Genomic DNA, 13,984 nt, shown 5'->3' with positions numbered 1-13,984 from the left:
TCTGGATATAGAAATACCAGAATACATAAGAATACAGCCACTGGCCCAGTAGCCCCACAGGCACAGTAGCCCCACAGGCACAGTATGTAAATGACGCATATTGTGTGGCTGACATATATAGATGATCCTTTGCATTTGAGTAAAAGAGAAAAGCTCTGTAAATGGCAACATTTGAGGACCAAAATATTTATTATAATAACTTAAAGAGTAAGCATTTATAAAACAATCCATCTGCATATAAATATCACACAGCATTTTCTTTCTAATTTCATAGTTCACTTAAAAGCCTCTGATACAGCTTCATAAATACATTTCCTTGGATATTTTTCAATCAACTCTATAAATAAAATTACTGTATAATTATTACCTTAAAATAAGTTACCATATAAATATGAATGACAAAAATTCTCTCTGAATTAGTCTGAAATACCAGCTTTTCAGGTAAAGGTCAGAAGGGGGCAACATATGCAAGAGAGATTTTCACGTAAAAGGCTCCAAACACCCTGGCTCAGTACTGCTGCCTACCTGGAGCAAAGCTGGCTCCTAGGTGTCAAAGCTCAGCATATAAAATACAGAAACAATTGCCTTATTCCTATGGAGGTGAGGAGGACAGGAGCATGCCTTTGAAAATAACTAACGTCCCCTGTTGAAATGGAGCTGCAAACACTGTCCTGGAGTTTTCGTTCTCAAAGGCAGCAGCAGTATGTGTCCTGCCTGTGACCATTTAATTTGCTACTTCTGGCACAAGTGAAAAATATACTGCATCTAGGGGAGGGGAGGGTGGGGGGCGTCTGCAATAGGACATCAGTCCAGGTCACAGCAAGAGTTTCTTAGAGACATGTCTTCAAACTGGATCTGAAATTCTTTCAGTTTTTCATCTTTTTCCCTCCCTTCTTTGGGGCATCAGTACAGGCATTCTCTATGTAGTCAAACAGTAAATCCAGTTCTCCAATGGCTTTAGTCTTTCCATTCTCTCCCAACTAGAAAAGAGCAGAATGTAAGTTTTAGCACTTTGTTATTTTTCAGAAAATTGAAACCAGGTCTGTCAAAGCCCTTGAAATTAGAACTCACTCTCATTCTTTCAAGTACTTCTGTTTGAGTCATTATACCCTAAGATACAAACTAGCTCGTTCAGCTCTAGTTTAGCATATACAGCTACCTGCAATCTGACTTCTGAAGGTTTAAATTTCCATAACGTGTGCAGAGAGTTAACAGAAGTAAAGGGGTGCTGAAAGTGGAAACATCACTAATCCCCTATTTAATACCCCTGCAGGCTTCACTTCCTAAGTAACTTCCAGAGTTTGTTTCATAGTTAGGTCAGCCTTAATCCAACTAAATGACTGGGGTTAGGAACTGTTCTTTTTAAATGTTGGGGGGAAATGTACCTGTTTCATTTTGCTCTTCATTTCTTCCAGGTTCTTTTCTATGTGCTCTCTGTGTCCTGAGAATTCCTAAAAAACGAGAACATTCAGACGTTACATTGGCAACTGTATGCAACGATGTGCTTTTTTTTCCTTTTTCACACCTTTCTATCAGCCTCTGGTCCCATATCTTTGATCTGAGGTTTCCTTTCATATCACTGCCTTTTGCTGCTGTTTGCAGCATTTTGAGATTCAGGAGCAGTGTCAAGAGCCACAACTCAGAGGGAAAGAACCACAACACTACTCACACATTTGCTCAGCTCCGAGGTCAGGGATGCCAAGAACTGTGCCACCTCCTCAGTGTGTGGGTACTGGTCCTTGGCCTCAGTGAGGAGGACATCTTTCAGTACAATCTCCGTAATCGTCTTCATCATATAGCAGCGGTTGGTTTCCTATGTATGCAAATTATGTTAAATATGTTAAATCGTGGCAAGAGATCAACAAGTGCTACAGAAGGATGCACAGAGCAGCCTCCCAGTGTAAGGCTTACCTTGATGTTAGCATAGAGTTGCTGCCCAATGAGCCTGTTGTCCGTGTCCTGGTCCGAGACCCTAGCCTGAGAGGAAAAAAAGGAAATGTCAGGTGGGGGTGGGAACCTTACCTAAAAATTAATAATAAACCCTAAGTTTTTCATCAGTAATAGTGCAGGTGAAATGAGGGAACGGACACCACAGATAGCCTGCTACAGGTGGATAAGCTTGGACACTGTTCCTGTTTCTCCCCTTAACTGGGTGAGACTCAAGGTTAGTATCACTGGAAAATAAATAAGCAGCAGTCTGAATTCCTGTGACCCTCTTAAACGTCATATGTCACAGTGGTTATGATGACTAAACCAGATGCCACAGGTGGCCGACCTCACGCCAGCCCGCAGCACTGCTGGGAGGTGCTGCAGCACTCCATGGAGCCCACCAGCGGCAACACACCCACGGTGAGAGCAGCCAAGGAACCTGCACAAACGGAGCACCGTAAGATGCCAGAGGAGCTGCCTGGCCACGGCTGGAATCATGGACAGGCCCAGGTCCAAATGGACAGGCAAACACAGAAATTTAACCTCATGTTTCACAATTGCCCCAGTCTAGTAGCAGCCACCTGGGAGAAGGAACTGTGCTGTGCCAGGGGCTGCCTTTCCCCAGGGGAGCAGCAGGACAAGAGGCAGCATCTTCCCCCAGCTACGCAACCCAAAAGCAACAGACACACTTCACATACCCGAGCTCTCCCTTACTGCAAATGCACGGTTTTTTATGGAGAAATGCATGAGAAAGAGAGAGGAATGCCGAAGGTGAGAAGCCAGAGTACTGGCAGAGGAGGAGGTCCTCAGATCCCACCATGAAGGACACACAGGTTACTGTACCATTTTAGCCAAGGTGTAGGTGCGATTCCTGATGTAGGGCTGCTGGAAGTTGATCTTCCTGAGCCTGCAGGCACGATGGGCAGTAGAAGCCACCCCTGCCCTTTTTGGAGGCAGAGGGCTGGTGAGAAGAAGAGGAAGACAGCAACAGCAGCAGAAGACAACCCATCCTGAGAAGCTCTTGGTCAAGGTCTGCATGGATGCCATGGCCCCCAACCCAAAATCGTCCGTCCCAGCACGTTGCAGGTACAGCACTCAGCACTGGTGAGAGAGAGCAGCGTTAGCATCAGAGGGAGTGGGCAAGGCACAGCGAGAAAGGCACAAAGGCTGCACACCTTACCTTTGCTGTGATTCTTGATGTGCTCTGCAGGAGGTGAGATGCACCTTATATAGGGCCACCAACATCTTTCTCAGCTTTTTTTCTTTTTCGGGTACTGGTGGTAAAATAAAAATGACATCAGCAAGTCTCTTACTTTCCAGTATCCTCTTCTGAGAACTACTTAACCACTACAAAACCCACAACTACAACTTCAAGGCCATTATAATCTTTAGTTTCTTATAAAATAAACCAGATTTTAATACGAGGCAAAAGCAGGGGCTTTTACTGGGGCAGGAATCCTGAATTCTTTTTGCATAAAAATGTTCAAGAAGTTTATGGGTTTGTGCCTCCTGTCCTGATTGTAACACACTAATTGGATTGGCAATTTGATGGCAGATAATACTACTTACATAAATTTTTGTTCATTTTCTGTGGTAGTAGACTGGTGCACTGCTGCTGCTGACTGGTATGCACAAGTGGTCAGAGACTGCACCAGACTTGAAGTACTGACAGCCTATGGTTCCTGCGATGCAAATACCCTTTCCTACACAATGGCTCACTGGAGTCACCGCCCACCTGCCCATCACTGCCCTTTCTGAGAGATCAGAAAGTGTGTAGGACCAACACTGCATTTATCACATCCCTGATCTCCAAATTCCCATTTTCCAAAAAGTTATCCATATTCCAGGCTGTAACCAGGTGTAATGACCAGAGCTGTGGTCATGCACTTACATATCCAAGGGATTTCCGTCTTGTCAACCCTGTTCTACTAACATAAAGGCAGTGCTGCACCTTCAGTCTGCGATATTATGCAGGGTGCTAAAGGGAAGCTGTGCTCTCTTCAAAGAGTCATTTGCAGCCCAGCTGTCGACAGTAATACATGAGGACACAAAACCAGTAGAAATGCAAACTCCTGGCTCTCTAACACCCACAAGGCACACAGGTGACAAATGTCAGAAATCAGACCTGGAAAACCAAGCCTCCAGCTCTGCCTCTGAGAGTGAACAGGGGCATCCCTGGGGCTGGGCTTCACCCCTTCTCATTGAGGTTCTTGGTGCAAGAGCCAAGATCAGCCTTGCCCCTTTCAGTCAGCTGAAACGCCCAGCTCTTGTGCTTATACCTGAAGGGAAGCAGTTAAAGGCACCAGCTTTACACTTTAGCCTCCTCTGATGCATCCGCAGCACAGATTCATCTCTTCCTGCCTCAGTCCTGCCTCAGTTGCCCTCAGATATCTGCCCCACCAGCTCTGTGCCCTTGAAGCTGCACCCCCTTGTCCTGGAGCCATCATCAACATGTCCTTTTCCACGTCCCTCTCAGGTACCCACTCCCATGCCCGTTCTCCAACAGCACCCTGACTGCAACAGACAGCAGAAAGCAAGTCTGGGCTCAGGATGTCAGCAACCTAGTTCACACCCCAAATGTACCACAAAGCTATTCAAGAACATGTTTATAAACCCTTTTCCACAAATTTTTCATTTGCCGGGCTAATAGGGCCAGTGGGGAGCAGGATAATGAGAATATGGGAGGCTGATTTATACTTAGCCAAAAGACAGACACTGAAGACCAAACTGAGAGAAATCCAGAGAGGCTGTTTCAAAGGATTGGCCTCCCCCAAAGTGCCTTTCTGTGAACTCCTCTCTAGGTGTTAAACACAGTCTGATAACCAAAGTTTGCTTCTAACTGAGGTTTCTTGCACTTCTCCACCCGCTCATCCAGCAGAAGTCAAGTCCCAAACCCAGAACAAAAGCTGTGAATAGGCATCCAGACCCTACCTGGTCCAGATCCCCCGTCTTTCTGCCCTTCTGGCAGATCCCACCTCTCCACCCCTTTGGTCACTTACTCTTGTCAGACATGGGTCCAGCTTGCCTGACCTCTTCTTGCGGCTCCAATCCCATGGAAAGGGTTCATGACCAGGGTAAGTGCTATGCCACTCTCACCTGTTCAAACCGCTGCGAAGAGCCCCCCTGCTCCCAAGCTGCACACACCGCCTGATGGACATTTATGCAACATCAGGCAGAGGAATGAGGAATTAGATGTTGAATCTCTCTTTTGCCCTCTTTTATGCAGTCATCACAGCATCCCTTCTGTCTGCCTTCTCTAGTATTGGAAACAATACACTGGGAAATACCTATTTTCAAAGAAAATGTTGTTAGACTTGAGAAGGCTCTCTTTCCCCCATCTATACTGTTAGCCACCTCTCTCAGTCATACTACTTTTTGGCTGTGCCATGATGTCCTTCTTCTAAGGCTTTAAGAAAAGCTTTGTTCAATCGTTCAGTTTACTCCCTGCCTCTAGTATTCACCTTCATTTTCCAAACATTGAAATGCTGAAATGCATATTGTAAGTTCATGAAGTTGTATTTCACAAAATCCTTTTTGATTACATTCCTAAAGCCTTTGCATTATTTAACCTTTTGTTCGCAGTTGTGAGTTGTAACAACTCGTATTCCATCCCTCTAGCTTGCTGTGAGTATGGTCCAGGCCAAAAATGAACATTTAAAATCTTTCTGGAAACTAATTTTAGCAGATTGTGTGGTTCCCGTGCTCACCAGTCTACTCCTGCCCTCTTCCCAACCACCTTCCACCAGGTGACTGCTGGTCCTGGATGTACCACTGAGTAAGTGGCATCACAGCCATGGCTGCATTATTTCCCGTAGCGTGTCAAGAGAATTTCTTTGGAGGTGGAGATACGCCTCCCATTCCCAGGGTCTGCTATTTCTGTTACAAGATTGCATTGAACAAGGATGTGACCAGCTATCACTGTTAGCACTTCTTTTGACCAGCTCACCACACCCTGGATGGCAGATACACATCCAGCATTGCAACCTATAGAAAGATGGGACTAAAAACCTGTGCTACCGCTAGATCCCACTCCAGTTCCCAGCTGAAGTCTAGAGAGGGAGGAAGGAATCCCGAGGTTTTCTGCTACAGTTGAAGATGAAATTCTTTCTTCTTGAGATGAAGATACTATAAACTTCTGAAAAACAAGCACTGAAGGTGAACCTCAGGGAAGTGCTTACTTAGACACCTCTCCCCAGACAGGCTGCTCTGAACTGTAGAGCTGACAGAAGAGATCAGTGTTAGGAAAGCTGCATTAAATTTAAAATGTGGTACCCTGGCTGAAACCATCACCGGTGGTCTTACTCTAGGGAGAAAGAATAAAGTAGAAAAAGCAAGTCTGAAGAACATGTCCTGAAAAAGCAGCCTTTCTCACTATTACTTTCCCGTGTTAACATCTAGCACGTGCTACGGGAACTGGTAATTTTGTAATTTCTCTTTGAGCCTGAACTATTGATGTCTTACGATACATGATAGTACCAAACTTTTCTTTACAAAACAATATTCTCTTGAAAACAAACAAACAAAAATGAACCCCCAAAAAGACCTCTCCAAGCTCAGGTGGCGGGGGGGTGGATGGGGGTGGGGTGGGAGTGGTAGAAGACTGTGAGGTAAAAAAGTTTTCCCTTTTTAATTTTATGGATTTTTCTAGGTTTAATGTTATTTTTAATGTTTAAGGCTAGTAGCAGTACTTAAAATACTAAAATCTTACAAGAAAACATACCTGCTATGCTTTAATTTTAATTAAAAACTACCAAAGACCTCTGAACTTCTATAAAGTATCCTCTGCATTGTTTTTTAAGTATAATTAATTTTGAAATTGTTCACAGATCGTATTTTCTTCCCGATGCTGTCCCACGAGTTAAACGTCTATCATATCACTGACCTTGCCGATAAACTTTTACAGTGTAATTACACGGGGTTTCCCTAATTCATTAAGAAACCATAGTGGTTGAATATTCTCGACAATGACTTTTGACCCATATTGAAGGCAGAGGATTTTTTGAGGAGGACTGGAACTCTACATCACATCTGCCTCAAAAGCCACAGACACTTCCTTCTTACTTTGAATGAGGCCACAGGTGAATAACCAATACTGTATTTTGATGTTCAGCTGTTCCGTATCAGCAGCAGCGTGCTGGCACACAGGAATTTTCTTTAGTACATTTACGATCAGCTTGGATTATATTGCATTACTAGAAATATCCGCAGGAGCCGACACCAGGCTAGAAGCATTGTCAAGAGTAGGCATATCGAAAAGTGAGCTTGTGTATTGTCTTGGATCTTTTACCTGGCAATTAAATTCTCCTCCCTTAAACATCTGTATGAATGGACCACAGGTCACATAATGCCTAAAACATGCAATCCATATGGAAACGTCCTTAACTTTCAGGTCACACTCATCCCCATTTTGCTTCAGCTCATTTGTGAGCTAGCCCATTGCGTTTTACCTCAGTTCTTCTCTGCTTTTGCCTAGGCTTTCAAGCCTAAAAAGATGAAAGCAGACTTTAAAAATGTTTCAGTTCAGCTCAAGCTCCAGAGTCAGCTTTCTGCCCAGCAATGAAAATGCTAGCAAAGGAAATTGATTCTTTACAAAACCAGAACATAAGCTTTTCTGTAATTCAGCCATTCATTATGGAAACATTCTAGTACACAGGTAAGTGTCTTCTGGGCACGATCATTAGGAATGGCAGAAGGGATTAATTTTCTATGGAGGAAATTATATCAACACAGAGATTGGGAGAGGACATACAGCATTTGACCATTACATTTTTGCTTTTTTTCATGATAGGTTTAATGCTGTGTAAGACACTGTGAACCTTTTAGCAGAAGGAGGAGAAGTATTAAAATTGCTTAGCCTGGGAGTATTAGTTGACTTTGGAAAAGACTCTTGAGTCAGATCTCAGTACAGACACTGCTGACTCAAGGCTTTTTGCAGAAGATGTGCAGTTCACCTACCTACCCTGACAGTAACACTTTTGTTACACAGTGAGTAACACATTTCCTCTGACAGTAACACTTTTGCTTGTATGTCTGGTACTTCAACAAACACCTTTGTCTCTGACCTTCACTTGGTTCTGTTACATAATTTCTGGGTCTGCTAAGTATAAGATGATATATGTAATAAACATCACAAACCTGTCATAAAAAATGATCTGTCATAAAAGATCATAAAAAAATCTAAGTGGAAGGGAACTAATAGTTCATTGTGGTCTCAATTTTAAATTACATTCTGGGACAAAAAAAATCCTTGGTTTCAATAATATTATTCTCACCTCAGAAACATTCACGTAGTGAAGATCCAAGAGGAAGCCACCCAGAGACATGCCGAGATCGTACTATACAACTGCTACAGTTATTACTGCTACTCCAGGACCACTGATTTCGTAACTTCCACTGCAGTGCCGGGAGGATTCAGTGATCAATATGAAAACAAACAAAAAAAACCCACCCAAAAACCAGTGCCAATGCAAGTGCAATAGATGTTAGTCTAGTGGTCCTGCCTCTGCAGACAACTGCTGCCAACATCGGTAAAGCACAAACAAAAGTTTTAATAAGACATTGGTAGGAGCCATTACACAGACAGGAAAAAAGAGAATTCTTGCTGCACGCAGCCTCATGCCACCGAAGGCACCGCTATTAACACTTCCAACAGATGGCTCATTTTTTAAATTCAGAGTGTAAAATCACACACATATTATGGGACTCTGTCACTTTATCTAGTGACCTACATATATCCAACCATGTCTTGCGACTAGTCAGGTCAGGCGAACCAAAACTTCTGTGCTTCCTGTTAATGTGGTGTGGTTGCACAGCAGTGACTCAGTGACATGGCAAAGTGGAATTACTGACATAGCGTATCTCAAAGAAAACCACTTTAACTGGGAACGGAATTTTGCAAGCCGGCTTATAATCCAAAATTCAGTGACAGTTACTCAGGTTAAGAAATAGCCCCGGTATTATGCACCTTGATTTACCAAGTACTACCAGTTTTATCATGTAATAAATCAATACCAACTTGAGTAATTAAACAAAGCCATTTTGCAGGGAAGCAATTATTTAAGGTGAAGTACTTGTGTCCAGACACTGCCCATACATCAGCACTTCCACTGAGGCTCTGAGCTCAGCATCATCTCCTGAAGGTAGAGCCCCTGGCCGCTCAGTTATTCTGTGTAACAGGGCTGCCAGCGAAAGAGGTGACAGTTCCCATGTTGTTAACAGCAGTCTTCTAGCCAGTATCCATCCCTAGGAAGTCAACAGCCCTTCCCCTGCCCAAGGTTATGCTACTGCCCATCTCCCAGGAGAGCCTCTCAGTCAGCAAGTTTCCTGTCGGAGTGGGACTGTTGTCAAAAATACAAGATTTATGGGGCCAAAAGGAGACCAAAAAAAATGGCTACAGTCCAGCAATCAAGATGCTGTTTTCCTGTGTTATCTGTTTTTAGCCACATGTCACATCAGCTAAAATATGTAAACAGGCTGGAGCCAGCTTCCCACTGGATACATGAAGAGCATTTTCCTCACGAGAGCACTGTTCTGGGAATTCAGGGAACCACTCAAGATGGGGGGCACCGAGCCTTGGCAGGTTTCCCCAGCCCCACAAGAGACCTCAGGATGAGAGCTGGGCACCCAGCTCTCCAGAACAGAGTGCATCTGCAGATGCCTGTATCTATCTGTTACACTAACCCAGCAACCTGAAAGGGACTTAGGAACGAAGAAATCCAGAAGTACAGGCTTTCTGCATCCTGTCAGCCATTCCTATTCTACTTTGTCTTGAAGAAAGTGCTTTGGAGACACCCAAGCACATGACAGTATTAAACAAACTCACCTTGAAACAAAAACTATTTTATATATACATATCTATATACATACACACACACGTGTGCATATAAAATATGTGCGTATATCAGATATAAATAGAGTTTAAATGAAAGGCCTGCTCAAAAACTGCACAGGTCACTGCCTTAGTTACCTCAGGAAAAGTAAACTGGCATAAATGTGCATCAGTCACATTTACAAAGTTGATGCATGATTACCAGAAGACTTTATCAAGACCTTTGAAGAAAGTGGGGAGTGAGCAGCTTTAGTTGACCTTCTCTTCTCCACTAAAGAACTGCCTGCACTACGGAGGATTTGCTGCCACAACCGTACCACCAAACTCCCCTGCAAAGAGCAAGCTCATACCAGCAAATGAGTGGGTTTGCTCTTATACTTTTATTCCAGCCCTATGAATGGAATAAACTGACCCAGCAAAAGATGTGTGAGCTGTAAACATCATCAGGCCTTGCTTGCCTTCCCAAAAGGACCACCATCCTCCAGACGAATCTTGAGCAGGTCTCAGTCGTCCACCCTAACAAGACACTGCAGGACCACTGAGTGCCGTCGTTCAGTTTCTCAGGACTCTTCCCACATGCAGCACATTTGGCATGCCAAGTTCAGATCTGCTAGGCAGGACCCAGTTGCTCCGCTGGCTTCTCTAGTACACAGCCTGCGAAACAGACACCTAACAAAGCCAGCTGACATAGGACACAGATGAACTGTAGCAAGTATCAGACTATTTAGGAAGCTCATTCCCGTTTTTTAACATGGAACTCCAGATGTCCTTCTTCAACACAATATTAAACTAGATCGAAAAGCAGAACAAAACTTGGATTTCTATGAAACTGGAGATTTCTGGTTAGCTACCATCCAGTACTCTCTCTCCAGCTTTTGTGGTCAGTGTGATCACTCCCAAGTAACACTTTCCCACCAGGTCCCAATGCAGAGCAAAGCCAAAGAACTGACTGGGCCCCAAAGAGTTAACCACAGCTCCACCTTCCTCTCCTCTCTTCCCGAGGCTCCTGTCTGCAAAGGTTTGAATAACTGCCGAAAGCAGGACGTAAATTTAGGTGTCATCACATGAAAATTACTTGCTTTCTTTATCACATACTTGTGTGCATCTGGGTAATGGAACAATTTTGCTTCAGGCTATGCTAAAATTTGGTCAACAAGGACACAGCAGAACTCCCACTTGCATCAGATGGTGATGGGGGTCTTTGCTGACAAATTTTACCGGATGGTAAGAACTGCTCTGATATCAGAACATTAGGTGCCAGCTCAGCCTTGCAGGAGCAGGCAGATGTGATGAAGCAATCTGGCATTATGCAAATGAGCACAGACTAAATTGTTCACAGCAGCTGTGCTTCCTGCCCCATCTTCAAGTACTACGAATTTACTTGTCAAGTATCATAGCTAGTATTTAGAAATCCCTTTTTCCTCCACTGCTATCTGCCAGAAAATGATGACACCAAGTGTCAGAGAAGGAAGACATCTTGGTACCCGGAATCAAAGAATTTGTGAGTGAAGAAGAAAGCTGGTGGCTGGTACGTAACTCTGCTTCTTTTCACCTTCCTGCAACATAAAGTAGGTTTCAGGCTGTGGTCCGTAGGTCCAGGAGGAACTCAGGCTACCTGCAAGGCATCGGTGAAGGCAAACCTGTTTTCAGGAGGTTGTTACTCAGTATGTAGGGATCTATTAACTGAAAAAAAGATGAAAAAACCCTATACAACAACATACCCATAGTGACTTAAGTACCACTGGAAGAGCACTGGGTGGCCTTAGGACTTAACCCAGACTGTACGTCTGAAAAACATGCCTTGTTGCCTACACCTTCCTTAAATGCAGTCCAGCTCTGATAGCTACACAAACTTGACTGCTTGCATTTGTAAGGTTAACAACATTGATATACTTCACATTATGTTTCAGAACTCACCTTAGTAAGGCGTTAAAATTTGAAAGCAAATTTATTGCAAAACTAATGCATTTTAGCAGGATTTTTTTAATTGGATGGGATTATCCACGACCCCCAGTATTCTCCCAAACTTCCCTGCAGACCTGGAAAGCCCCAACCAATTCCTGTCAAACCGTTCAATCCGGAGTTTCAGGGGCAATTTCAGCATTTTAAGTAGAGAAAACCGATGTATTTGTGAAAGGCACTGGAAATTGAGACTCTCAAATGAAAACCCAGAGCCATAAAAGGATGCAAGTGCCTAAATACTATCTTGCTGCTACTGTAAGCATTTGCGTAAACCCTCAAAACCCCTCCTCATGCCCGGGGGCATCCAAACCTCCCTGGAGGAATTGCCTAAATACTAAGAAAGGTGCTTCATCCCTCCTGCTGAAGTCATTCCAGCCCACTTGATTGGGCCAGAGAGAGGATGTTAGAGTGAGCACAGCTTTGGGAATATGGAGATCATTGTTTCAACTCCTAGGCCACCAACCATTTTTATCAATAAAAAAAAAAGATTCAGCAGAAGAAACTGAGAGCTTGCTTCTCATTCCACAGACAGGCAACAGGCTTATTATCTGGCAAGATGGGAAGTCTTTGAGAAGTTACAGACTGGAATCAAGTCTGCTCTTTGTGGGTTTGCTGGGGGAATGCTTTATTGGCAGGAACATTGGGTAAAGGCAGGCCTTTTCCCAGCTGGCAGCAGTCAGTGAGGAAGAGCCACCTTATTTACTTGTACAGTGGTTGAGAGCTGTAAAGCCCCAGCAGGTATATGCAACTTGGGAACAGCGGCTGAAGACATTCATTTCAATACTTACTGACTAGGTCCATTATTAATGTGCTGGTTTTGCAAATCTTGACCCTAAGTCAACAAGCTCCCAAAGCTGTTTATTCCTTTGATGTATCTCCTATTGGCAACTGCCTTCCCCCTTGTTTGTCTACTTGCTCTCTCCACTTCAAGGCTTCTAAGATTTCCCTGACAGAAAACAATACACGTTCCCTGAACAGCACGCACTTGTAATTGTTAATAAAGGGTGCACTTTTGAACCCTTTTTCCATGTTCAGCTTGCTGGAAAACACAACAGGAAACATGTTTGAAGGTTGGTCTGAAACATTCAGAAAAACAAAACAAAACAACCTCTTGAACTAGATAAACAACAATAGCAGAAAGCAGGCATAAAGAATTTTACATCTGCCTTGAAGAATACAGAGAGCATCCTTCAGAAGCCTTGCACTACCGTTACTCGAAAAAGGTATTTTGTCTATGTTTCCTTTAAATACTTCTGTCCAAAAGTAAATTCAATTAGAACATTTCAGGGAAAAACTAAAATTTGCTCAGATAGGAAAATAACGTCATGATGATGTGTGGGACACCAGGGGCTTCCATTCTCATCTCCAAATTGGGCTTGTACCCCTGTGCAACAAAAATGTCTCCCTCTTTTACCACGTCTACCGTCTCCCTGGCAGAAATCAATATATATGTAGCATACAGCACACATCTAACAAACTCAGAGGTACCCAGATGCATCACTCACGGTGCTAAGCAAAGCTGGCACATATGCTGTTACAGTATCTATGACTTAAAAGCCTCAAAATCGGGCCTGCACACAAACTCTGACAGAGCTGTCAGATAGCCAGGCAAACCTAGAAGATTTAAAAAGAGGACACAGTACAGGTACTACAAAGGGATGAGAGCTCCTGGCCATGAGAACATGTCGAATATGAAGAACGTAGACAGAAGACACCCAAATTAACCCACCCACAATACATTGCAGCAATATTCCCTCCTAAACAAAAATATTTCCATTTTTTAGCCATTGCCAGAAGAAAATCGGCGATTTTCATAAAGGCTGTTGCACACAAATACAGTTTCCCTTTCAGTAGAAACTTTCTGACCAGTTATAACTTATATATTAAGTGCATGCCACAGAATAATCCCAGAAGTCCTCAAGATAAAATACCTTGATTTGTTTCAAAAAACTCCACTTGTAGAAAGCTACTGCAATGCACAATTTCTGGAAGAAGTAGACACTAATTTCTAACACGATCAGTGCCAGATAGCACTCACTTTTCAAATCAACACCTTATTTGTTGCAGACTGGCCTTTTGGGCATTGCAGCTTTCCAGCCTGCGTAGCACCCATCTGCCCTGGGTCACAATTCCAAGTACCTGTACGGCATTCATGATTCCAAGTATCCAGCTTTAGTAACTTAGTCTTTCTGAATATCAGTTCTGAGCTAACACCTTGTCTTTCAAAAGTCTACAGATACTCCAGCTGAACAGGTGAAACATAAC

The 13,984-nt window shown here is 43.5% G+C and overlaps 1 protein-coding gene across 1 annotated transcript; it reads right to left on the bottom strand.

The window, feature by feature from the left end:
- Nucleotides 1–205: 205 nt before the first annotated feature.
- Nucleotides 206–9,770, bottom strand: IL22 (interleukin 22). The gene is made up of 6 exons (XM_056342034.1): nucleotides 3,110–9,770; nucleotides 2,773–3,030; nucleotides 1,912–1,977; nucleotides 1,670–1,813; nucleotides 1,386–1,451; nucleotides 206–980 (listed from the first exon to the last, which is right to left on the bottom strand). Exons 2-6 carry the CDS (start codon nucleotides 2,974–2,976, stop codon nucleotides 867–869), a joined length of 594 nt encoding a protein of 197 aa, XP_056198009.1. The 5' UTR covers nucleotides 2,977–3,030; nucleotides 3,110–9,770; the 3' UTR covers nucleotides 206–866.
- Nucleotides 9,771–13,984: the final 4,214 nt, after the last annotated feature.

This window comes from Falco biarmicus, chromosome 5 (assembly GCF_023638135.1).
Source record: "Falco biarmicus isolate bFalBia1 chromosome 5, bFalBia1.pri, whole genome shotgun sequence".
NCBI lineage: Eukaryota > Metazoa > Chordata > Aves > Falconiformes > Falconidae > Falco > Falco biarmicus.
This window is presented reverse-complemented; position numbering and strand designations above follow the sequence as displayed.

Coding starts and splice junctions, on each gene's coding strand:
- IL22 (XM_056342034.1), bottom strand. CDS start 2,976: ATGGCATCCATGCAGACCTTGACCAAGAGCTTCTCAGGATGGGTTGTC. Junction 1,452..1,669: donor CCTCGGAGCTGAGCAAATGT/GTGAGTAGTGTT, acceptor CTCGTTTTTTAG/GAATTCTCAGGACACAGAGA. Junction 981..1,385: donor TGAAGAGCAAAATGAAACAG/GTACATTTCCCC, acceptor GCTCTTTTCTAG/TTGGGAGAGAATGGAAAGAC.